This window comes from Anopheles gambiae, chromosome 3 (genome assembly GCF_943734735.2).
Source record: "Anopheles gambiae chromosome 3, idAnoGambNW_F1_1, whole genome shotgun sequence".
NCBI classification, from domain to species: domain Eukaryota; kingdom Metazoa; phylum Arthropoda; class Insecta; order Diptera; family Culicidae; genus Anopheles; species Anopheles gambiae.
The window spans coordinates 44,117,052-44,141,855 of NC_064602.1; the positions used below are offsets into that span (position 1 = coordinate 44,117,052).

The 24,804-nt window shown below is 45.4% G+C and overlaps 1 protein-coding gene across 7 annotated transcripts; it reads right to left on the reverse strand.

Moving 5' to 3' along the window:
- Positions 1–223: 223 nt before the first annotated feature.
- On the reverse strand, positions 224–24,731 carry LOC3292084 (profilin). Of its 7 annotated transcripts, none has more exons than XM_553744.4 (4): positions 24,391–24,731; positions 22,667–22,954; positions 3,701–3,872; positions 224–2,165 (listed from the first exon to the last, which is right to left on the reverse strand). In XM_553744.4, the coding sequence occupies exons 2-4, from the start codon at positions 22,775–22,777 to the stop codon at positions 2,068–2,070; spliced, it is 381 nt and encodes a 126-aa protein (XP_553744.3). In that variant the 5' UTR covers positions 22,778–22,954; positions 24,391–24,731; the 3' UTR covers positions 224–2,067. The 7 variants fall into 7 exon arrangements, with proteins under 7 accessions (XP_553744.3, XP_061516212.1, XP_061516213.1 ...); XM_061660228.1 differs by having other exon boundaries at positions 23,705–24,516; XM_061660229.1 differs by lacking the exon at positions 24,391–24,731 and adding an exon at positions 23,631–23,774.
- Between the last annotated feature and the right edge of the window lie 73 nt (positions 24,732–24,804).

Consider the following 24,804-nt stretch of genomic DNA (forward strand, 5'->3'; position numbering starts at 1 on the left):
TAAAGAAGCTGTCGAAAAATAGCGAGAGCAGTGGGGGAAGATGATCTCTACTTACATCGTTTACGAACATTCGGAACATCCAACTCGGCGGCAGCACACACGACAGCAACAGACACACATTTTCCAAGCGATTGTTTGTAATGCTTTTCTTTGCTTTTCTTTTATTCTTCGTTTTAGCCACATTTTACACATCATTTAGGCAAACAAAAAAATAAACAAAATGTTAAGCTTACACAGTATTATCAATATTTTTTTTATTATTATTTTCTCTCGTACCGTTTTCGCGCAGCGTTCCCCCCTACACCTTTTTTTCTGTCGCGACGTTCGTTGCTGTCGTCTATCCCTGTCGTCCTGGATGTGTGTGTGTGTGTGTGTGTGTGTGTGTGGTGTGTTCCTGGGTCTCGTCTCCTTCCTCCGGTCGTCTTGTGGTGTGGTGTGTGTTTGTGTCTCTGTGCAGTCGTATTTGTCTCTAAGCAGTCTTCTTTCAGTTTTCTAGCACTGTGTGTGTGTGTATCATCCTAGCTTTCCTCTCTCTCTCTCTCTCTCTCTCTATCTCTTTCTCGCTCTCCCACAGTATGTGTGTTTTATTTAGTCGATCATAGTCCTTATTTTCGTAATCTTACGTCCCTTCTTCGTTTCTAGTATCTTGTTTGTTTGTTTTTTACTTCTTATATCCATTGTGCACTTCTTGGGTTTTCTTCCTTCCGTTTTCCTTTACTCCATTTACCATAAGAGAGATCATGAACGTTGATCTTGAAATGCGCTCTTTCTTCTGCACCGATATCGTATGTGCTAGAGTAGGCTAGGCTAGAGAGATGGTTTGCTTGTTGATCGTTCTGGGCTACTTTTTGCTTGAACAACTTCAACAAGACAGAGGATATACTTCTGCAAACTTACCCTTTGCTTCGATCAATTGTATTTTGGCTACAACTCGCGTGTATGTGTGTGTCTCAGTAGATTGCATATAAGGTCGTGTGTTGTATTGCTAGTGAGGGGATGGGGCGATTGACAATGCAACATAACATCACTGGCACATGTGTGACACATCGGTTTGGTTGGGTTGAAGTTATCGAACTCTCCGAAAACCTGGAACCTCTCTCGACGTAGCAACAAATCTGAGCTTCTTTCTACACTGTACAATGCCGCACACCTCACAAACATACACCCACCATCACCATCATATACACCACAGACACACACGCACACGCGAAAATTGTTAGATGTTCTTTCCTTCCGTGTTTTCCCTTCCTCGCCCAATCAATCAAGTTTCCAAAATTCCATTATCCAATCTTCGTAGGTTCATAATATGTTGCGATCTATTTTTTCATGTATTCTTCTGCTGCATCTCTTTATTCAAGTGTGTTTCTAGGTTTAAATTATAAAAAAGCTGTATGAAAGTATGTTTTTTTGTTTCTCTCCTCATGTTTACGTCTTGCGTTCGTGATCATCTCTTTTGCTTAATATGCCAAGCGTTCTTAACTCTCCACGATCTCGTCTCTCTTCCTTCCTTTTTTTTTTGCTGATCATGCTCGTACCTACCCCCCACGATTCAGGTGTGTACTTCTTGATGCTACTCAGTATTGGCGCTACTGCTACCGTGTCAGGCGCTGGATGCTGCTTGTGTGGGGTTGGTGCTGCTCCGTCAATTTGCTCCGTGTGTGCTATTGCTGCCCCCCTCTGCACATCCACTAGTCCCCACAGCCAATCTTCTGCCCCACCAATCGCACGGTGTGTGATGCGAACAGCAAGCAAAGACTGGCGCAGGCTGAATGGCAAATGGTTTTCTGCGGCTGCTGCTACTGCTGCTGCTACTATTATTGGCAAACAACAACAACACACACGTGCAAAAACACTCTCACACACTCGCACACACACACAGACGCCATCCACAAGGCTCGGCAATCAATTCACTCGTCGGCACGGCAATAATCTTCACGCAATCTCTCTCGCTCGCTGTTCTGTTAGGTTCTTTCATCACTCCCCCTTATCCTCGCTTCTTCTCGCCTTATCGACTCACACACTTCGGGCCCCCTCCCATTTCCTCGCCTATAAAGGTTGTTTGCCTTTCTAATAACCACAGGTAATTAGATAATCGCCCAGCTTTTCTACTATGGATGCCGCCTGCTGGGGCTGCACGGGTTCCTCATAGATAGATACTATAACAGCTGCAATTTGTCCAAACCGTATTAGCACACACACACATAGGCACACGCGCACACGCACAAAACGTTATCGCCACGATAACAGAGGACAGAATAGTGCACCGCGACACAAGAATGCACCCGCACGCGGTTCAGGAACAATCCAAAATCCAGGGGCGGGTCGGTGGATGGAAAACACATTGTTGCACGGCAGACGGGATGATGTGTGTTGGAACCGGGCGTTGGATTTTCCCATCCAAGGACAGAAGATGATGACGGCAGCATGTGACGAACGTAAGCCAAGAGAAAGAGGGAGAAGGGAAGCATGATAACACAATCGGCAACGACAACACCAACCGGCGAACGTAAGGTGGCGGCACGCGGGCAGAAGAAAATGAAAGAATAAATAAGAAAAAAAACATCCGTTATGAGTAATGCAATTTTAACAGGAAATATAAAAAAATAGTTTATAGAAAAACAACACATTGAAAAAGCAGCAGCAACAACAACAACATCAACCACAGCAACACCATAAATAGCATTACCGTACACACACCAGTCACACAACAATATTCTGCCAACTATTATTAAGACCGTTTTGTTATTTTTGCAACGCTTCTCTCATTTTCTGCGATGAATCCGAGAAACGGGTCCAGAGAATGTAATAGGTTGGAATCAAGGAAAATCTTGATCTTTTCCCACATAAATGGCCAGTAGCTAGTGGACAGCAACAATTAAAACGAGAACACATGGTGTCCCTCTACAACCTTTAAAAGCTACTCTCTAGAGTTTATGTATCCTCAACACAGCAAAAGAAAGGTAATTTTCTCCTTTGCTCTCTAACTATATTTGGCTTTCAAACGGTGGCACAATTAATGTCTCAACTGCGACGAACTGGTTGTGCATGGGAAGAAGTTACAGGGACAGAGATCTCCAAATGCCCCGACATGGATTGACACAACCAGTTCTCTCGACATCATTGATCAAATGTGAATGCTGGTCATTTGCGTGGGAAATTAGAAACGCTTCGCCACTCTAGACTTTAAGAAAATGCTTGTATTTTCACTACTGACTTCGAATCTATCGAAATGCAAAAAAAGCAGCCAACTGCTGCTACTGTATCAACAGAATATTGGCCACGCGTATGCATACACGTGTACCCGCCATCCACGCTTTGAGAATTGTAGTTGTAAACAAGCTAGTGTGCTACAAACACAGAAAAAGTACTGTTTGATAACAAACAAATCCTCATCACAACACTTGGTGGAACGTGACAAATGCAATAGTAGTTCCATATCATTTTGCCTTTGTCCAGAGTTGGCACTCCCTCCTCCATCAACATCTGCAGTTGGAAGTGATGAGATTGGAGCAAAGAAAACAAAACCTCTGAGCAAAGTTGTAGATTGGTCCCTGGACGTTATTTACAATATAACACCATGTTTCTGTGGCTGTACAGTTATGGCGCTGTTGTTGGTGCCACTTTTTCCGCCAGTTTTCATAAAAGTCCATATCTAAAGAACGAGAGAAAAAAATGGACTTTCCCATTTGACGTTACTTACCCTGTTGCGTCTTCATACAGTGCACACCGGTTTTGCCGAGCTTGGCACGGATCACTCGGTCAGTACCGGACAGATAGATATAACGTTGGCCCGCTAGTGTCACACCGCCGGATGTGAGCAGTTCGGTTTTGTCGAATCCCTGTACAATTTTGGCCACCTCCTCCTTCGACACCTGCAATAAAAAAACAAGAATAATAAGAGGAGAAAGCGTTAGCAACATACTTCTGAAGCACCGAAGAAGGGTAATTATTAAGGGTAACATTAAATTTGCTTCAATTAAACAACTCCCACCCTAAAAGAGACACTCGCACTGTCTATGTACTGAGAGCATGCATTGCTGGTGTGAGATGATTGACGGGGACCGATGGCAACTGAAAACGTATAAAGCTGTAAGGTCGTCCAGACATAGCGGGACCCCCGAAATGTCAGGCCACGTCCATCAACCTGTGTTTACATCTGTTTTTTGACCTACTTAAGCGCACTCATTTGCCTCGAAATCGAAATGAAAACGAAACTTTACGACGCCCCTTCGTTGACTTCAGTGTCTTGGCTTCAGTTTCTGTTTCGTGGCACACCTCTACAGCATCTACGTACATGGTGGTAATTCATTAACATGTAAAGACCCCATTCGCTTACAACCACACCCCTTTCCGTGATAGGGAAACATCCCACGGATCTTAATGTTAGTGCAGAATCCCTTCCAAACAAAATCTCTATCTCTCCTTTCCATCCACCAAGAATGTATGACCCCTGTGTATCACGGGAAAAAGGGAGCATTGCTGCTGCTGCTGCTGCTCCACCAACCGAAATAGGCAAGGTGACAATAAATTTATCTGTGTTGACATGTCTACGTCACGTATGGAGTAGTTCACGGTGCAAATAATTGTCCCTGAATTAAAGAAGCAACTGCCATACATAGTACACACGCACCATATGAGAGACGGCGCGCGTGTGGCCACAAATTTCCTCCCCTTTTCGTCGCTTGTTCTAGGACACACATTTTCGATTGACACAGTTTTTAAAAATAGCATTCAAAACACTCATTAAAGCACTCAACCCTACTGAACTCACCCCAGCAGCGCTGGTCATTGCTTTCGGGCGACGACGGGCTAATTAAAATGACGTGTATGAATTTAGAAAACATAAATCCAATGGTCAACGATCTTGCCTTCCCAATGTCACAACACGGAAAGAGAGGGAGTATGGGGAGATATTTCTGATGTTGTTACATATTTTCTCAACAATCTCGTTCGTCTCTAGCGCACCACACCACACGTGTACCATCATTTGGTGTTCCAATCAAACTTCGTTATTCCAGCTGCAGTCATGCCCAAAGCTCGCAGTTAATCGAATTCAGACAAAACTTTCAAAAAAAAAAAATAAACCAACTCCACCACATGTGCTAAATTCCGTGACTAAAACACACACATTAGGAGCTAAATGTTGCGAATTGTAACGGAAGCGTGCCTAACGAACTGTGACAGACGCCTTCACCTACACGTGAGTGAGGGAGGGACACAACTAGACAAGGTGTGGTAGCAGAGCAACGACGAAGACGACGACATACGGAGAAATGAGCTTTAGACGAATGCAGATGATGTCTCTTTTACCATCTCAATAACATCACACTCATTTCATTTGCTGTTGCCGCTGTTTACGCGACGTCGTATTCATTTCAAATTCGATTATCCGCATAAAACAATGCCACCACGCAATTGCACCATTTTGTCACCTTTTTGAGCCTTGCCTCACACCTTCCTGGTCCAAGGTTTTCTTCGTACCCTCTTTTGCATGACAAATTCTCCCCAGAGTGTAAGCGGCCTGGCTTGCAAATTGATCGTTACCCATGGGTTCACCGGTACATTAATTTATTTGCCACTTTAGTGGCAACAAACAAAGATGCGCATGTTACGTCGTCGGTGGGATGTCTTTTAATACCGACAATGTTGCACACGATACTCTACTCTACTCGTGATGAGACGGTTAGGATTGTTGGAGAGGATTGGGTTCATCTCCGAAATCTCCAAACGGCAGACTGCTCGACCTCGAAAGAGGTGTCGTCTCGTGTCTAATGGGCGCCGCACGGTGGTGCAATAACCGTGCAAAAGAAAACTAGTAGGTGGTGCGTGAAGAGTAACTTGAAAAATCTACGGTTGAGAGGAAAATTATGTTATTTTTAACAGCATCAACTCTCTCCCGCAAATCGTAAATTAGAGCGACTGTACCACGCATTTTCTTCAAGGTAGAGTGTTTTTGATCCGGTTTTCTGTCTCTTATGAATTATTTTTTGAGAAATATGTGTACCACTCCAACCCAAAATATTTCTGGGCGAAAACGACACTCAAATTAAATGGCTTTATATTTACTCTAAAAGAACAATTGTACGTAAAATCAATTCCAATCACGATACAATGTAATCGATGACAAAATGTATGATACACAAAATGAATGGTGACTTCCTCAACATATGACAGTGCTATCCACAAGGACATTCAAGGACACATACACACACTCCGGGGTTGGTTGATGTGGTACAAAATTATGATGAACATTGTTACGGTGAAATTTTGTTCAATCAAACAACCAAATCAAAGCAGAATGGAGCGTACTGTAATAAAAAAAACACCACACAGACATACATTGCCCATGCTAATGCGCAAACGTAAACGGGTTATGATCCTTCACTCCCCGCTCGCACAAAACCGGCCACGACGTCCCTCATCTCCCTCAATCACATCTTGATCATATAACAAGCATTATACCAACGTCATCCAATCCTCTCCGCTCCAGCGTCACAGAAAGAAGTCTGTGGTGAACACTGGGATGGTAATAACTTTCACCTCATTCCGCATTCGGTCAGCGGATGTGTCTCCTACTGCAGGGGGTATTGCTGCCTTCAAAGGTTTAAAACGACGCAAAACGACAGACGGAGAGCGGAGGAGTGCGTCTCGCCGTTACTTTTACTTTCTTTGGTACGGCAGGGCTTGGAAGTAGCATTGTATAGATCCCTTTCGAAACTGTTACCTCCTACAGGAAGGAGAAACTAAAGAAAGCTTGTTATGCAAGGGGCCAGGGTTTGGGTCAGACGCACATTAGGTTTGGAGTTCGATCGTCAATTTCACCGAAGCCTCAGATCATTGTACTGTTATACTTATTTTTTTTATTTTTAAGTTTAAATATAATTTTTAATTACATTAACACATCCAGTTTTCTGCCAACAACCTTTTCAATGTAAATAACAAAAACAGGTTATTTGAAAGTTGAAAAACCAAGCGAGGCTTACGAGACACCGTGTCCTAACCGGGACACAAGAAGATACCCCACACGAACGTGCACAAAGCGCCTGCCGTCGCCGCCTCCGGTTCGCTCGTTGGTCTCAGTATCTCCTGATATGACTATATTTAGAACTGTGTTTGCTGCATACCAGCCAGAACACTCCACCGCGTACGTTCCGTTTGTTTCTAAGAAAACCCAAACCTAACCTACGACATGAGAGCAACCACACGCAGGCGGCCGCGGATCAACGATCGCGTACTATGGCACGGACCAGTCCCGGTACAGAGGGGGATAAGAATACGAAGAGCGGCAATGTCGACTGTAGCTTAACCTACTGAAGCAACCTCCACACACACACACACACCACGCGGGGTTCACGAAACCTGCCGCCGGATCGTGGGTTTTGTGACAGAATAGGATTGAAACCAGCCCCCCTAGAGCAGACAGGCGGGCACAACATTAAACCATCACACCACACACGTCAACGAAGGTGTTCCGAAGGGAAAGAGTAACCGGAGGGAGAGAAAGGGTGAGAGGGAGAGGGAGAGAGACCTCCACCAGTGACGAGGCACCGCCGTGTGTTCATCGTTGAATCATCGTCACCAAACGATCGCGCGCAGCACTACCTCTGCCCAAATGTGGTAATATCGCGGGGAGTGAAACGTGCTTTAAACACCGTGCCGATCACGCCGTGGTTTGTGGACGCACAGCAGCCCTCCTTCTCTCCCTTGTCCTATTCCCTTTTTATCTCTCGGGTAAAAAGCTGGTCTCATTTTTTACCTTTTAAGTAGCTAACTATTCTCACATGAGAAGTTCAGCTTTTTTTCCTTATCCTTTTCGGTTCGGCTTATGATTTTTTTGTAGCTGGAAAGATATGCAGGGAGAACACTAACATCGCGAGATGGAAACAAACGACTGCTCATCGATTGATGACGTAGTTGGTCCGTGGAACAACAACCCCAAGCAAGATCGCTGCCCATAATGCTACCTTAATCAATACGAAACACGAACGAGAGCGGACGCAAACTGATATTCAAGCCTATTTATGGCCACTGAAACACCAACTCCGCGTGCTGCACATGGAACCATTTGCACACGCGTTTGCCCTTTCTTCTTCCAAGCACACAATCTCGCAACGCATCTCTTCTCGCTGCTCGCGTGCTACATATTTTGTCGAACGACGTTGTCCCGTCTTTACCCTCCAGCCCCCGACCAGCGAGGAATGGTTACCATAAACGCCACACAAATGCAAAACGCACGCGGCTAAAATTAGCAACTGTAAAGCAATTGGCACGCATTTGAAAAGATCTAAAGAAAACAATCCCCAAGACGGTGCGAGCGCGCGCTGGCAGAGGGTGTCTGTCCCGTTGGGAAGTACTGACGATCTTCTCGGCACACATCATCATGCGTGTGTGTGTGTGTGTATGTAGGATTGTTGTGAAGGTCATCGGCATCGGTAGAAGAAAGCTGTCTTTAGACCAAATTCCTGTGACCAAAATGGAATGAAGTGGTTCATCAGACGTTAGAGAGCGCAGCAACGTGCAGGCACAGGCAGGCACGGGGGCAAACATACCAGAGGAGGTCGTCGGTAGCCCCCCTCGTGTGTGTGTGTGTTTTGAGAGCCAAAAATGGGATAATGATTGCCATCGCGCCTGCGGGGGTCCTCGAATCGATACCACTGCAGGCATTCAAGCCATGTGTGATAGACATTCCACCCATTCCTACACCTCGCTCTTGGTTTTGGCGAACCTTTTCTTCATTTCAGTATCGATCCGTCAGTAGCATAGCGGAGAGGAGGCTGAACGGAAGAACTCAATTCTAAATCAGCATCATGCCCTCCCCAGGGTTTCAAACTTTCACCAAATTCCAAGATGTGTACTATTTTCGTTTCGCAACCAATTCTTTCACAGGCACGGAAACTTTTCATCCCGTTTTACTGTAGGCAAAGGATTCCTTCTACCATCTAAATTAAATCATCTCCCGCCAGACACGCAATCCCTAAGGAAAGTACTGCAATGAACTAAGGTTACATCGTTGAGCATTTTGGTTGAAATTCAACTCTCGTTGAAACCATTCGTTTGTGCAAAGTTTTTTTTTTGCGTGATGGTGTGATCGATTTAATTTTCGACCGATGCAAGCAAGTCTTTGTGTCTGAAGCAAATTGGAGCGTAACGTGGGCCCACCACACAGCAACCGCGTGGCTCCAGTCGTTCATGATATCATATTCCCACATAGCTTCACCTGTCCCCCCGTCCATGCCTCCTCTAGGATAGGACCGGACGCAGATACCTTTCGTCGACCGGAAAGTCCGGAAATGGAGAAGTTCCCATTTACCGTCTTTTAGCTCCAAAAGCAACATATCCATTGAACCCAGCGCGCACGACGGCGCAACACACACACACACAATTCTCATATCGTGGACGTTCCGGGTAATTAAGTTCGATTTGGGCCAACGAGTTTTCCACTGCGATTACTTCCACAAAGTGCGCGCAAAACGGTTTTTTAGGGATTTGAAATGTCTGGTGTATCATAAAATATCTGCCAACATCACCGGGAAGGGGGGCAATATGATTCATAGCCTCATCTCTGCAAAGACGAATACGATGGGTCATACTTCACTTTCGCAATCCCGTTGACCTTCTCGCTCTCTCGAATCCAAAAGCTTGCAGAACTTTCTCCGTTTCCTCTTTCTCTCTATCTGTCTTTCAATCATCATCGTTGGCCTTTCGTCTTCTAATAATGTTGGCGCTAACTTTTTTTTCTCCATTTTTAGCCACTTTATGAAATGAAAGAAGAAAAACCCCATTCAATGACCTTCCCATGTTCTCCTCTTCTTTCTGCCAGCGTGGTACTGTTTCGCCGAAGGCACAAACATCAAAACTCTGCACCCGAAAATCGTTCCTTTCATCTCCTATCGTTGCTCAACTTTCTAGCGATAATGAATCAAAAAGCGTTAAGAAAACCAAACACACCGCTATGAGAAGAAGTGAGCCGAGGGGGGGAGGAAATCACAGACAAAACGTACCAGCATACCACCCCCAGACGGGTTTGCTGAACTGAAACACACACACACACATTTGACCACGGAATTCATGATGAACACGGACAAAAAAAAAGGAAGTAGAAACACCCGACGGTCCGCGATGGTCAGTGGCCAGTTGGAAACGGGTTGCACGTTGGAAAATAAATACAATTCAATTCTTCTCCATTTAGAAAAACAGCCAGCATATATCCAGTAAGAAAACAGGAGCGAACAACAAAAAGGTAGACGAGCTTGAACGCAACGGCACAGCGAGAAAATGCCGAATCAGACACAATATTTGCTCGGTTTGCGCAATTCTTGCTCAGCCTTTTCATTCACACCTCCATATCAAACCCAATCGTTATTATTATTTTGTAACATATCGATTGCAGCACACGCCGCGAATGAATTGAAGCGACGTGTTAAATTAAGAAACAGGAACAGTACGGTTAAGTAAAGACAAATAAACACCGTTCCATTCTTACGTGGACGTGTTGCTCTAAAACAAAACAAACACTACCGCCTCCAACCTCCTAGTTCCCCACCGCATTGTAGAGCCACAAGAATACAGGAGAGGTAACAGGTATTTTTTCGCATTTTTATAAATTGCAGCTGCAGTCCAGTTCTGTCCACAACCCTTCTCTTAGGGGAAAAAAGTAAGTGATGCGTTATATTTTTCCACCATTTAATCAATTATCACATCATTAGCGCAAAACTCCCAAACACCCCCTCTTCTCTCAACTGTTGTCCCATCATCGAGCAACGTTCAACAAGCAGCAGCAGCAGCAATAAACGGAGCCAACAGGACGGAGCAAAAAAAAGTTAAAGTACAGACAGAGGTAGAAGTAGTGTTCCTCCCATCTGTCAGAAAGAACAGTCTAACGGCAGGTGTGGTGGTGGTGGCTCAAGAGGTAACTGGAAGCCCATTTTTCCGTATCATTAGCGCAGAATCATCCTCAACGAGCATGACTTAATGGCGACTGGGACCTACCCCATCTCCCCATCCAGTTAACGACGAAAGAATGTGCCACTGGCTGGCCGACCGCCGAGGGGAAAACGACCCCCATCATCCATTCCCCACCACCTCAACTAATCAACCGACACCACACGCGAGTCAGAAGAGCAGGAGGAGCAACAGCAGCACCAACAGAGTTCCTACTATCCTCTCCGTCACAATATGACAAGATGGGAAGAAAATCACAACTCAATGCAGCGATTCCCTTCCTTCCTTTCCCTGCTATCGTATGGAGAGAGAGGTTTTGAGAAAGCAAGCAGGGGAAAGGGAGAGCAACAACAAAAATGCACCCGTCCAGGTAAGATCCGAGACGATGAGCAACGACACCGCTGTGTGTGTGTCTTTGGTTGCGGCGGAGGTTCGGGAGAGCAAAACTCACCAGACCGAGGGAATTATTTCGGTTTCATGTTTCGATGCGTTTGCTGCTGTTAGGTTAGGCCTAAGGGGGAGAGAAATGCAACTGATGCAGACGCACAGTTTTAAAAAGAAATCGCACAAGGAAACAACACAGTAAAAATGAAGCTCTAACATTGAAATTCATAACGATCGAATGAGCTGCTCTGGCGCAGTAAATTGTAAATTGTAAACGATAGAAATTAACCCATGAGTAACATGCGCTATTCGTGAAATGCGGCGAATCATCGAGTTAAAACGGTCGTTTCTGTTCCACCAATCATACATCTTGGCACACGCCGATGACTAATCAGTGACACACACGCACACACCGCATGGCTGAGCTGACTCGCTCCTTACGTCATATGCCGGATTGAGATGCAGCTCAACACACGTCAACACCCGCCGCCGCAATAGACACGACAAAATCGCGACAAGGTGTGCACACGATTGCATCAGCGTAATCGTCCTAAAATCGCCTGCACTGATCAAAGAGCGCAAGATACGCATAAAAATCCACGCACCGTTATCCTCCCTTCCTTTTGCTTATCTTTACAGTACTACCAGCACTCCCCACCATATACGATGGGTATTTCCGTGCGTTTTGTACAGACACTACACCACCAGTCTAAGAATAAAGCCAAAGGTTTTGTATCTAACCCTCCCGAAATGTGTGTGGTAGCGCAAAAAATAGACACGCGCTTGCTTGCTGCCAACGACCGGCAAATAATCCGATTCGCACCATCATCGGTCAAACCGGCGAGGCGGGTGGGTGGGTTCACAGCTTTTCGATAGTCTGCCACCTAGCGATCCTTCACTTCCTTCAAACGAACGTATCTCTCCCGTTTCACTGCCGATCGATCTATCGATCAATCATCGATCATTGATCTTTGATGTTAGAGCAACATAAAAAACTGCTCAGAAAGCAATGTATGCGAATGAGATATTCTGAAATGAAGAAAAGGGACTGGGAATTAATCTTGTCAAGGGAGCTAGCTCTGCCAACGTATAATTTACTGTGGCATTATGATGAAGCTTAAGTCATGTTTTGTGTATGCAAAACAAGTAAGCCAAATTTTAATTTTCCTATACTCATTGCAACCAATTTTCAGAGTACAAAACAAAATATCATTATAACCTCGGCGAATTTGGGAAACAAAACAAATGTAATTAAAAGCGTAACATTGATAAAAACAACACAATTAACAAGTTATGAATTAAATGTTTGGAAACAGCTGGGCTGTCTAATTGTTTACTCATGACATGAGTACCATGACTGTATCGAATACGATAGATTAACTTCACCAACCTCTGGAACACAAACACATCCACACATCTTTTGGAAGCATTGGTATGATGATGATGCTGTTAGACATATTGTTTCCATTTTTATTCCTCTGTTTTGCACCTTGTTTAGGTAAAATGCAACGCCCAGTCTGTGTGTCTGTTATATGCGTGTCCGAGGTGAGGTGAGCATGGTTAGCAACAAAACGTGACATTGCCACTGCACCCCACACTCTGCGGAACGGACGAAGCGCAGCCAACGTCACACATGTGACGCGGCACGCGTACACCTTCCTCAGACACGTCAAAATTGCCCATGTCATGGTAAGGGGTGGTTGTGTGTTGATGGTGGTATTTGTAAAAGTCGTTATCTGACTCTCCACGTTCTTCACTTCACAAAAGCTTTCTCGCTCCCTTCGCTCGCCGGCTCAACCCAACTCAAATTGAACTTACCAAAACGGAGCAGTTGAAAACTGGCTCTACCCCACCACTACCACCACCACCTCTACCACCATTATCTACCTTCCGGGCAATGCAATTTTACCTTCAAGGGTGCGGTTCGGAACTAGCTCGTTCTCTTTCACCCACCGGTTTCAAGCCCAACACACACACACACACAACCACTTCAGGAGACAAATACCTTAACGTCAACTCCGCTTACACGCTTCCACGGCTAAACCAGAGAGTAAGGAAATGAAGCCCGCGGCAAGACATGGACACGGAGGATACGACGAGACAACGAAGGTAGACAGCCTGCTTAAGTCATCCTATCGAAAACGTGTACGTCCGGTTTTGTTCTGAATCGTTTTGAGCAAACCATACGCAACAAAGCAAACTTGCTCTCTTTGCGTGGTCGCCTCAGTAACAACAGCTTTCGTCTTGCGTCCCAAAGGAAGGAGATACAAATGTTATGCTGGAATTGGAATGCGTTTTAGCACAAGTTTTCTAGTCACAAGATAAGAAAAAATGATTACAAAAAAAAAAACAAATTATATTCTATTGACCAAAATCACGGGCTCGAGAAATCAAATAATGCACCCCTCGCTGCGCATCTGAGCTATCAAACGAACTAATTGAGAAGTTCACATAACTCAACCCTAGGAGTGTCAATAGCACACACACCAATCAACCCTTAACCGCAATCGCTTATGCGCTGAGCGAGCTGCGCCGCGTTTACTCCTCGACTTTAAGCGGCTAAAGGCGTTAAAAAAGACTGCTGCTCATAGGACATTTGTGTTTAAGAGATGGCGCGAGTGCTAAACATTCTTACCCCGCAATTACTCAAACATCTATGCATAGCGCATTATTAATCATCGCCCGATCTGTTGCTGTGGATCATACATACAGTGACGACTTCCAACAAACAACGCGTTAGTCATTTCTTCCCCACTAATCATGATCCGCCCGTCGCCGGCTCTCTCATCATAAGCTAATCAATATTCTACGTGGCGCGCTATCCACTATCCACATTTCTTCATTAAAATGGCAAACACGCGACACCTTAGTGCACGAAGAACCTGTTCGCGTCTCTGAGTGATTCGTTAGCTCCCGCCAAGGTCACCAACGTTTGGCTAGAACAAACGATAAAGTGATCGTACATTTAGCAGCCCCATTAACATTCAAGCTATCCATTACCATTGGGTGAAGCCCCGGACGTCGATCCGCGGCTGCAAGGTAGGCATAAAGCTGCAACAAAAGTGATAAACACTATCTGCCTTTCGCAACGTTTTTTGTGTACCCAGGAATGTATTTTTTTCTGATTTAAATAGCAAAGAACGCGTGAATCAAACATACTGCAGGAATTCATCATGGAATCATGGAGTAGAGAAACGCTTCGAAAGCACGTTGTTGGAAAACAGTTATCTAGGTCTTCTGTGCCACCAGTTGCAACGCTACCCTCGAAACCGATACCCGCTGATGACAAGTGCGCTCTAAATGCTGCTGGTATTAGTGGTACACAACCAACCGAAACACACAAACAACGCCAACCCGGCTAATGTTACCAACAAACGACGCCTGGCCATTGCGATATGCTGGCTGGCTGTGTTTATTGTTGTGTTTATCATCGCTCGCTCTCCCTCCTCTGTGGGATCTGTGGTGTGGTTCCACGTTGCTCCTCTGGGTCGTCTTTGTCGCGTCAATTGCGCGACTCGAGAGACTCTCGTTGTCGTTTCAGCTAGTGCGCGCGCGTTGCGCGTACCCCATTTGCACAGCTGATATATGCGGGAATACAACACGGTGCCCCGCGCGCGCAAAAGCCAAATGCAAACCATCCAGCAATTCCAGTACGGCGGCGGCCCTCTTATTATTGTCCCGCATGGTTCTTCACCTTGGCACTCTCCACCCACGGCCGTCGCCACACACTTCACTTGCCGCCATACGGACAAACTTGCCGTGTCCCGCCACGATCCCGTCAATCGCCGACCTTGCCCAAGGGTAATTGGATTTCCTGCGAAATTTAGAACGGAACCCGGCTGGCTTCCCTTCGAGCCCTTCTTCCTTTGTGTTTGTTACAGCGCCGTTTTCACCATGCACCTCATTCGCTCATGCTGGATAAAAGCGATTCTTCTCACTTCCCCGTCACTTGACTGAATTTCCCTACCGACGTGGCTTATAAACAAAAGCTGCAAAACATATGAAAACGCTGGATTCGCATTATAGACCATTGACGTTTTCATTTGCAAAATCAATATATTTGGCATAAGCTGACATCACAGCTGATAGGCCCCTCGTTCGTACCGGTGTTTCCTTTTTCCCTATGTTCTCCCAATATTTATACCGCTTTGGCACGGTAAAAGCACATTAAACCGAACACGCGATTCCAGCCAGTCCTACACCATATCATGCACACATTGGCGGCGGAAGCCTTCCCCTTCACCTATATATTCAATCGAATCGGCTAGACACCTTCACTCCATCGACAGCTTTTCCAAGGAACCTACCCCCCGCCGCTTGTGTCAGTCAGGTTTGGTTGGGATATTGACGACTTTGAGCTTCGAGTGTATCTCGACCCACCTCTCTCGACACATCGCCACGCTTTCAGTGCGGCGAGGCGGCTACCTTCAAATGTGCGGCGACCTTCACCTACTCTCTACGCTATATACATACGCCAGGAATAAATGGCTTCGATCGCATCCATGGGGTGCAGTCGAGCACCACAACAAAAGTGCAATAAATGTATGCCATGACCATACCACTGACCCGCTTTAGAGGCCGACGAGAAGCCGATCATTTGACATACATCGTCGACGGCGGCGTCTTCTTGACGATTATTACTTGTAGCGCTGTCTTTTGACGATCAATGGTCATGGGATTTCTCCCACCATTCAGAGTTGCGAAGTCCATCTAGGGACGTCGCGTTATAGGGGTGTTGAGCAAATGCATATGAAAAGAGTATTCCTATTTTAACCATGATTCACATGAGGCAATAGACCTTCTATTCTATTCTAGTAGATGAAGTTTAGCAAATCCTTCTAATATCCTCAAACTTTCGAGATATATGACATCTTTCAACATTGATTAAATAATTTCAAGATCAAAACAACACGCAAGAGAATCTAAAAAGAAATACAGACTACATGACCTCGGTGTTTCCCTAACATGAATGATTCATAGTTTGTCATTTTTTATTATCTCTCCTGTTCCATACACCTTCCCCGGAGTAATCTATGGGTTTAAGGATGCCAAAGAAAACTTAGGACCGAAAGAAACCTATAAAAGCAGGCTTTTCGGCCCGTGATTAAAACTTACAAGGTGGCCCCATACCATACACATACCATAGCATACCACACATCACATCTCATATCTCATCCATTAACCATTAAGTGAAATAGAAATGAAACAAACAACGGGTTTCGATGGTTGAAATATTTATGAGCCTTACTCGGTCCCCAACTTCCCAACCATCTCTCAGACCCTCTCTCGTTCCTCCCTGACCCCTCATCCAAAGCGTACCAAAGTTTCATAAAAAAAGTCAACCTCAAGTCTCACATTTCGGGCAGTCATTCAGAGGAATGAGATGACGGGGAGAACCGTCGCGTACTTTTGGAGACACCAACTAACCTTTGGACTTCCCCCCAGAGGAGGAGCGTAAATAAAAGGAAATCGCCAATCTTTTTTATGGATAAGTTTCAATAACTTTGGAACGCACTGAAGCTGAAGCTTGACCGCTGCGGCCCGTGAACTTTCTCTTTCCCTTTCTTCATTTCATTCGAGCGGTTTGGGCACCACCACACACAGTGGAAGCCCAAATCAAGATCCTGCTGAAAGCAGCAGCTCTTTCTCTTCTTGTGGTAAATCGCACCGGACGGACGGCTGGGCACTTCTATCCAGTTCCGGTTGCGGTGCCAAGAGTTTCTGGGATAGTAAGGTTGTAAATTTGTTATTCGTCAAATGTAGATTTGTCTTTAAGCGTCCTTCCGAGTAACATGGGAATTATTTGGTGACACATGAAAACATAGAACACACACATAATGTTTAGTTCCTTCCCGTAGGCACAAAGTATCAGTTGTAAAGCGCTCACGCGGAAGATGCATTATGACTCACCGGGGTACAACAAGCTCTTTTAAACGAATAGTTTGTTCAAACAGTAAACATTAGCATCGAAAGAGCAAATATAGGTGTGTGTAACTAGCAAATTCTTTTCGACTAAAAATGGAACAACCAAAGGCTCATCGTCTTAATGTATGAAAGAGCACCCATTAGTCACTCTCGTAGAATTGAATGATGTAAACACAACTGTTGGCTACGGAATGATGTTTTTCATTCCACTACATTTGTCTAACGTACAGATACATTCTTTCACTTAGCAGCTCTAGTTCAACCCTCCTGGCTCCAAGCTATCGGAGAACTTCTGCAGTGCCTATCCCCGGATCTGTCGACCATATGTCGAGTTGAAAACCGACCTCCCCAACACCATCAAGCCTTCGCACTGCAGAGGCAGTGGAGTGTACGGGTGCGCTTTTGCATAATATGCCACCAGCCAGGACAAAAGCTGTTCTAATACGTTCGGCACCGTCAGCGTTTGCCATTTCCGGGGCCGCACTATTCATCGCTCCTTTACTGAGTCACACAGTTTGACAAATTGACTGCAGGAGAAGAGCGTGCGTACGGTCCTACGAACGTATCTTTCTTACCTCCCCATTTCTTTCTGCAGTCGTGTAAGTTCGTATCATTTCCGTCTCCGTTAGCGTGGTGCACACCCTTGCTGGGATCCGGTTTGTGAACTGGGGCGCTTTTCGCACGTTCTTCATCCATCTTCCCATTCGAGCGAAAAGGTTCTCTGGCGGTCCTCGCTGACGACAGACAGCCGGCAGAGTAATCGATCTAACCCACCCTCTTCCCACAATACAACAATATTGTCTTCTTTGTTGGCGTTTTTGAAGCATTCGAAGCATTTGAAGGGTGTGTATGTATGGATTATTGGATGGATATATAGGGGGTTTCTGAGAAAATTCTTGGCTATTTTCAACAATATTGTTCTTCGCCGATGCTATTTGTTATCCATTTTCCAACCCTATTAAGAGGAAATGCCAGCATCATTTGCTAAGGGAGCAGATGCATCCTACAATGGGCAGAAAGAGCAACACACACCTAAAACAAACACTCTCAACGGATAAGAAAAATATCCAAACACACTCACAAACGCACAGAAAACACAAAAAGCACGAACCGTGTGTGTTTTATGTTGGTCCATCCACCAAATGGGCGGAAAATGCCACAAATAAAGTGGCAGAAAATAAAGTAAAGAACCACCGAAAGAAGAACAGGGATGAACGGCACACAAAGAGAAAAGGAAACAAAATTTGCTTACCATATGTTAAAACTCATTTCATCGCACCAAATACGCAAGGCGCGCGCACAGTGTGTGAAAACGGGGGAAGTGTGTTTCGCCGGCTCCAGGACAGACGGGCCCCGAAGCATCTTCACCAAGCGGGAAAGAAGAGGGATCGTTGGTCCACACAACACACAAACCCAACAATATGCTCACAGCCATTTGATTGCAAACGATTCCCGATCTAAGCGAGCACGGGAAGAGCAGCGTCTAAAGCACACTTTCGGAACGTAATGAACAGTTAATGTTTGCTCTTCCCCTTAAAAAGAGATGCCCCCGAAAACCTTGGCGGTTCTCGTTTACATTGCCGTTCGAGAACCGGGCCTGCTCTTTTTTGTTTAACCTCATCCTCGACCCGAATGTTGTACTCCATTGAGATGCAAATTTTTTAACACCGTTACTTTGCCGAAATACCACAAAAAAACCTAGGGAATTCTGTAACTTACTCTCTTCCCTGATCCCATTAAGACGCACCATTATGCCCTTAGGGTGAGTGAGTGCGTTCGTGCGTGCGTGTTCAACTTCCGATAATGCGATTTTACTTTCAGAATAATTCTTACAGAGTGCTTCAGAGTTCCAAGTGCACTTTATCATCGAAATTCTCCCATTCTCTACCCCATAGCCCATTATGTACTGGTGCTTCTCCTCTATTCTACCGGTTCCGGAGAACGGACCAACGGATAGAATGGGGCAAATCGGTCGGCCGAAAGACGAATGCCATACATAACAGGCGCCATTGTAAGCACTTCATTAGCCTAATCGGGGGAAGTGAAATGTTTTAGCGTCTACAATTGCTGTGGACGATACAATTCCGGCATAATATTTACCCTTGGAGAGTCGTCGGGATGGAAGGAAATGTGCGCTTTTCCTCTAAAGTAATCGTTTGGCGTAAAATTGATTTGTTATCCTCCCTTAGTAAAGTTTGAACGAATATAAGAAATTAGATTTTTGTCAAAAGTGCTCTACGCGATTCTGATTCCAAAATTTCGTCAAAACTTTAACGTAACTGCCCACCTGCGGAGAGAGTTAGGTTTCTAAACCCACTTTTTTTTCAACAAAGCCATTAGCATAGAACTAAATAACGTCCATAAAAATAGTTTTAACATTATTGTTCAACACAAACAACTTTTTGATCAATATACGCTACAAACTGTGGAATCATTGTTATCCTCCCTTAGTAAAGTTTGAACGAATATAAGAAATTAGATTTTTGTCAAAAGTGCTCTACGCGATTCTGATTCCAAAATTTCGTCAAAACTTTAACGTAACTGCCCACCTGCGGAGAGAGTTAGGTTTCTAAAGCCACTTTTTTTTTCAACAAAGCCATTAGCATAGAACTAAATAACGTCCATAAAAATAGTTTTAACATTATTGTTCAACACAAACAACTTTTTGATCAATATACGCTACAAACTGTGGAATCATCTGCTCCCTTTTGAATTAGAAACTGTCACTTCTCCCTTATTTCTGTTTTAAGCTAGATAACACGCGAAGGCAACTCACAACTCCTGGTCAACAACACATCAACGATGACTCACCGTGCACATACACACACCGGAGGAGAAGTGTGTTCTCTTGCCAGACAGTAGGGATGAGTGAGGGATGATGATTGAAATGAAAACGTAGCTTTTGTTGTTATTGGACGGTTAGAACCGTGCCTCCCTCTCAGCCAAACACGCACGCACGCATGCACGCACACGTTTTACGCCTCAAATATGAATGCAAATACAAACGACTACCGTTGCTCCTCTCCAGTACGCGTTTTACCGGTGACGTACGGTACGAGTCAGCGGTCGCTGAGGAAGGAGGAAACTTATGAAAGCAGCACACAAAGGACAACAATGTATTGCTGCTGGGAGGAACGGCTGCTGCAACTCTTTCTTCCGATGGTTCTTACTTTCCCCAACTCCATGATTATGGTTTCGTTCGTTCCCTTTTTTGTGGTTATGCGACTGAGGACTTCATAGTCGAGACATACGCGCGCATGTTTGCGTGTATTTGCCATTTTTATCTGTTTCCCCGCCTTTGCGAGAACAGTTTTAGCAACACTCACTTGCAAGCAGATAAGATAAACCACACACTTACTTTACCTACTCTGCTGCTGCTGTGCCACCTAGTGCGCCGTTGCAAAGGGCGAAACTGAGCTGCCAAAGGCAGCATAAGCTGTGAGAAATCGTCTACCATCACACAAACGTGAGAAATTTTAGCTCATTGAAAAATTTGATCCCTGCCTCCCCCCCCCCTCCCCCGACCCACCCACAACCGTAGTTTACCTTGTTCTTCCGTTGCCAAATCCCATTAGATGAAGGAGGGGGGGGGGGGGGGGGGGTTTGAAGAAATCAAATTAGATTATTATTTCTTCTACTTCTTTTGCAATTCCTCTATCAGTTCCCTCCTCTACCCCCATCGTTCCACTCCCACACACAATCTTCCAACGGGTCATTTCATCCTGTGCTGCCCGTAGAAAATCAAACGTACGCGAACCGGTTTAAAATTTGCCGGCTTTTTGCCTTTCTTTTCTTTTCGCTGCTGCAGTGAGCTGCTACGTACCCACCACACTACTACCACTACACACGACCAACGTCTATGCCGATAAAAAAAGGAAAACAATAAGCAAACGCGCCGAGAAGAAGATTGGCTTTTCGCACACGCACGTTCCCTCGTTGCTAAGCAGTGTGTGGGGTGAGCAGATATATACTTGCGCACATGTGTGAGTGTGTGTTCGTGCGTCTGAATTGTCCCCCGATGTAATGTGTGTGTGTTGCGTGAAACGGTTCGCGTTTACGCCCGTTTGCACCACTACCACTACTACTCATTGCAGTTCCATTCAATGTGCGTGTGCGATACGCGGCACCTTCAACCATATTCAGCAAGAGTCGTGTACATGAAAACGATAAAACTTGTTCAATTAAAATGCGAACAAAAACCTAATTTCTATTGTTCCGCACTGCCGGATCGGACGAACCCATTTGGGTGCGTGTGTCCAAAAAAGTGCGATAAATAAAGGTAAAAAGCCGCAAAGTCGCTCTACGCGAAACAAAAAGAGTGTGCGACTGAGAGAAGGAGAGACAGGGAGCGCGCAGCCAAATCACACACACACACACACATCTTTTTGCACTCTGGGCGAGAATGAGGGCGCCATTTTGAAAATCCGTTTGGTGAGCCGGCAAAGTTAGGTCTTCTTCCCGTTGCTCATTTTATTCCGGGGTGAGTTTCTTCCTCTCCATACGCACATCTTACGATTGCGGATGCATTTTCCTCACCATTTAGAAAGCACAAAAGATGCGCTAAAAGACTTGGTAAGGACAATATGGGAAACAATATCCATTCGCTTCGGCAATTGCAAACAACATGCACCAAATGTGAAACCCGAAACTTCGTCTCACAGCTCGATGAGTAATGTATCACTTTTACCTCACCGCAGGCCAACACGGATCAGCGGACAAATTTACTCGCATTGCCTCCCAAACAATTGCACTGCACACACACGCACACACAAACACACTGTTTGCAGCATTCCAAACTACAGTTTGAACAATCAATTAGCGGAAACGTCTGAAATTGCACCCATTTTTCGTCGCGCATGCATCATCATCGTGGGGTCACACCCTTTGCGAGTGAGCAGCAGCCACGATAAAATTCACTTCAAATTTCTCACTCTCATCATGCCGCCGTTCACCACGACGCATCACAGTTCGCGCTGGCGCTTGCGTTCACTCCCCCTCTCTTTCCGTCGCACGGCACACTTTGTTGCATATCCAACTGTTTTGTCCCGGTTGCTCTAATGCGCTTCCTGTCGTGGATCTACGCTTTCTCACTTTCGTCACTGCTCACGCAGAGGGAGAAAGGGACACACTTCCACTTCACAAGCGAGAAATGGACAAAGTTTGTGCACGTTGCTGAATCCACAGAGCCGGACGACATCCTTGTTGCCCCTCCAGACCACACCGCACACTTCATCGCATTTGTTCCCTTCCTTTCGTTGGTTTTTACACAAGCCGGACGAACTGTTTCTACCCTACACAAGGGAGTGTTCACTTTTCCACTTTTTCTTGCATTTTTTTCGTTTACCCACCCCCAACAAGGGATCACACACATTTTCTTCTTCGCTATTCACACACACACACACAACCATCGACTTACCTCAAAGCCCTCCGATTTGGCCCAAACGCCACCATCGTGACCGGCGATGGCTGCCTTCGACACGCACTGCGAGGCGAGAAGCTGATTGTCGACGTAATCCTGCCAGCTCATTTTCTGTTTTGTATGCTTTTTGCTCGGTATCTATGCAAAAGATGCTGCTGGTGCTGCTGCTTGCTGCTACTTCCGGGGTTTGCCGAGGACTTTCCGTGTGTATCCGGAAAATTCTTTTTTTACAGTATCGAGCTGCTCACAAGCGCGCCTACCTCTTCGAACTCTTCGCTCTATTGCCTATGTTGGACAAGGGGGGAGAGAGAGAAAGAAAGAGAGATAGGGTGAGATGGAAGGTCGAGATCGATGAGATGATGCACCACCACCACAACCACATCATATCCGGGAGGAAGAAAAGAAAACACACACAAAAAAGAGGGAAATTAACAAATTAACTGCTCATTTAACTCCCCACGATAACTATAAAAAATGAAAGGACGGTGAAAGAACGGGTTGTAAAGTGTTAGCGTTTTCACGAGGAACAGTTTGCGTCACACAATACACCCGGAAAAGCACACCACGCGAATGCTGACGGCTTACTCACGCACATACACACGTGAACACATGCACGCACACACATACACGCCCGGTCCAGGTGAAGGGCGATAGGAGGCTGCAATTTTGTTCAAGCAGTACCGAAGTGGATTTCCTTCCCATAAATGCAGAAAAATGCATAAACTCCTACTTTCAACCCACGGGAACAGAGAAAACGTCTCTTTGCTGCTATGCTTCACCACACCACGTTGGCCTTTTTTATCCTACGTACGGCACAAGAAGACTGGCAGCTTGTGTGTCTGTGTTCGGTCACCTCCACCACAGTTGTACAGTTCATCAGGAGGTGTGCAAAAAAAAACGCAAGTCCAGCTCTTTGTGTGTCCCGTTTCGTTGTCAAGCACAAGGTTCCACACCCACTCACCGGTCGCTTCAAAAAAATGGTTAACACCGAATATTGCTTTCTAACCTAAAAAAAAAATCCGACAAAACCCTTACTTTTTCAGCGCACACACCCGGGAGCCAAGGAAAGACTGTCCGTTCGATGACAAGGATCACTCTCTACTAACAACTACCACACCGCAGCAGACGGAGCTGCCATTGCGCCGCCTGTTGTGCACGATCGCGCGCACTCGCTCTAGCCCTATCGCCCTATCTCTCTCTGGCATCTCTCTTTCGCGCAGCGCATCAGCCGTCACGCACACAATCCAAGCGATCAGTCTTTCTCTCTTCTCTCTGTGCGCCCAGCACTGGTCACCAACACAACGTCGCGGTGCTATTTCACACACACACCAGTTCAGTTTCTCTCTATCTCAGTTTGTGCTCTCTTTCACACACTGTGTTCTGTCCTTATCACACGTTACCACTTTGCCCCCTAGCATCTAGTACTCCGCGGTACTCCAGCCAGACGATTCTTTCTCTTTCTTTTCACAATTTATTGATGAACTCTTATTTTTCTCTTCCAGAATCGATTACACCAAACACACATACACCCATACACCAACACACACACACACACACACACACACACTTTTAACCAAAAACCGGCTCTGCCCCAATGACTTGCGTGAATATGCACCACCGACCACACCATTTTTTCGACTACCGAAATAACTGACAATGAAGCTGGAAGCGATTGGCAAATGCGCAGCCAGCAATGAATGTGTGGCACAGAGAAATCTCACCTGATCAAAACACCACGAACCTGCCTGAGTGGCAAAGATGCTGAGGGAAAAAAGGCTTTTCAGAGACGTTCCAGCACTAACGATCCTAGAGGAGATGCGAGTTGAAGCAGAACTGACAGAGCGTTCGAGAAAACCAGGCTGCTGCGTTATCTGAATCCTTTCTCTAAGTCGGTGGAGTACAGCACGCGCCGGGTGGGTTGCGGGTGAATGTGCCGGAGGCAATGCGAATGACATTTTGTAGCAAACGTCACGCGTCTTTGTTTACTTAATTTCAATCGGTTTGAGTAATCATTCCCGAAAGATGAATTATGAGAGGCTAGAAAAAATAAATATTATCTTATTTAACACTCAATTATCGGTGAATTTATCTAAAACAAGCTGAACAAGCATTTGAAAGTGTCAACATGTGGTGCA

Bases quoted from the DNA above. Each gene is read 5' to 3' on its own strand.
- LOC3292084 (XM_553744.4), bottom strand. From the start codon at position 22,777: ATGAGCTGGCAGGATTACGTCGACAATCAGCTTCTCGCCTCGCAGTGC. The intron at 3,873-22,666 runs GTAAGTCGATGG...TTTTTATTGCAG, and splicing joins CCAAATCGGAGGGCTTTGAG to GTGTCGAAGGAGGAGGTGGC. The intron at 2,166-3,700 runs GTAAGTAACGTC...GACAAATTGCAG, and splicing joins CTGTATGAAGACGCAACAGG to CTGTTATAGTATCTATCTAT.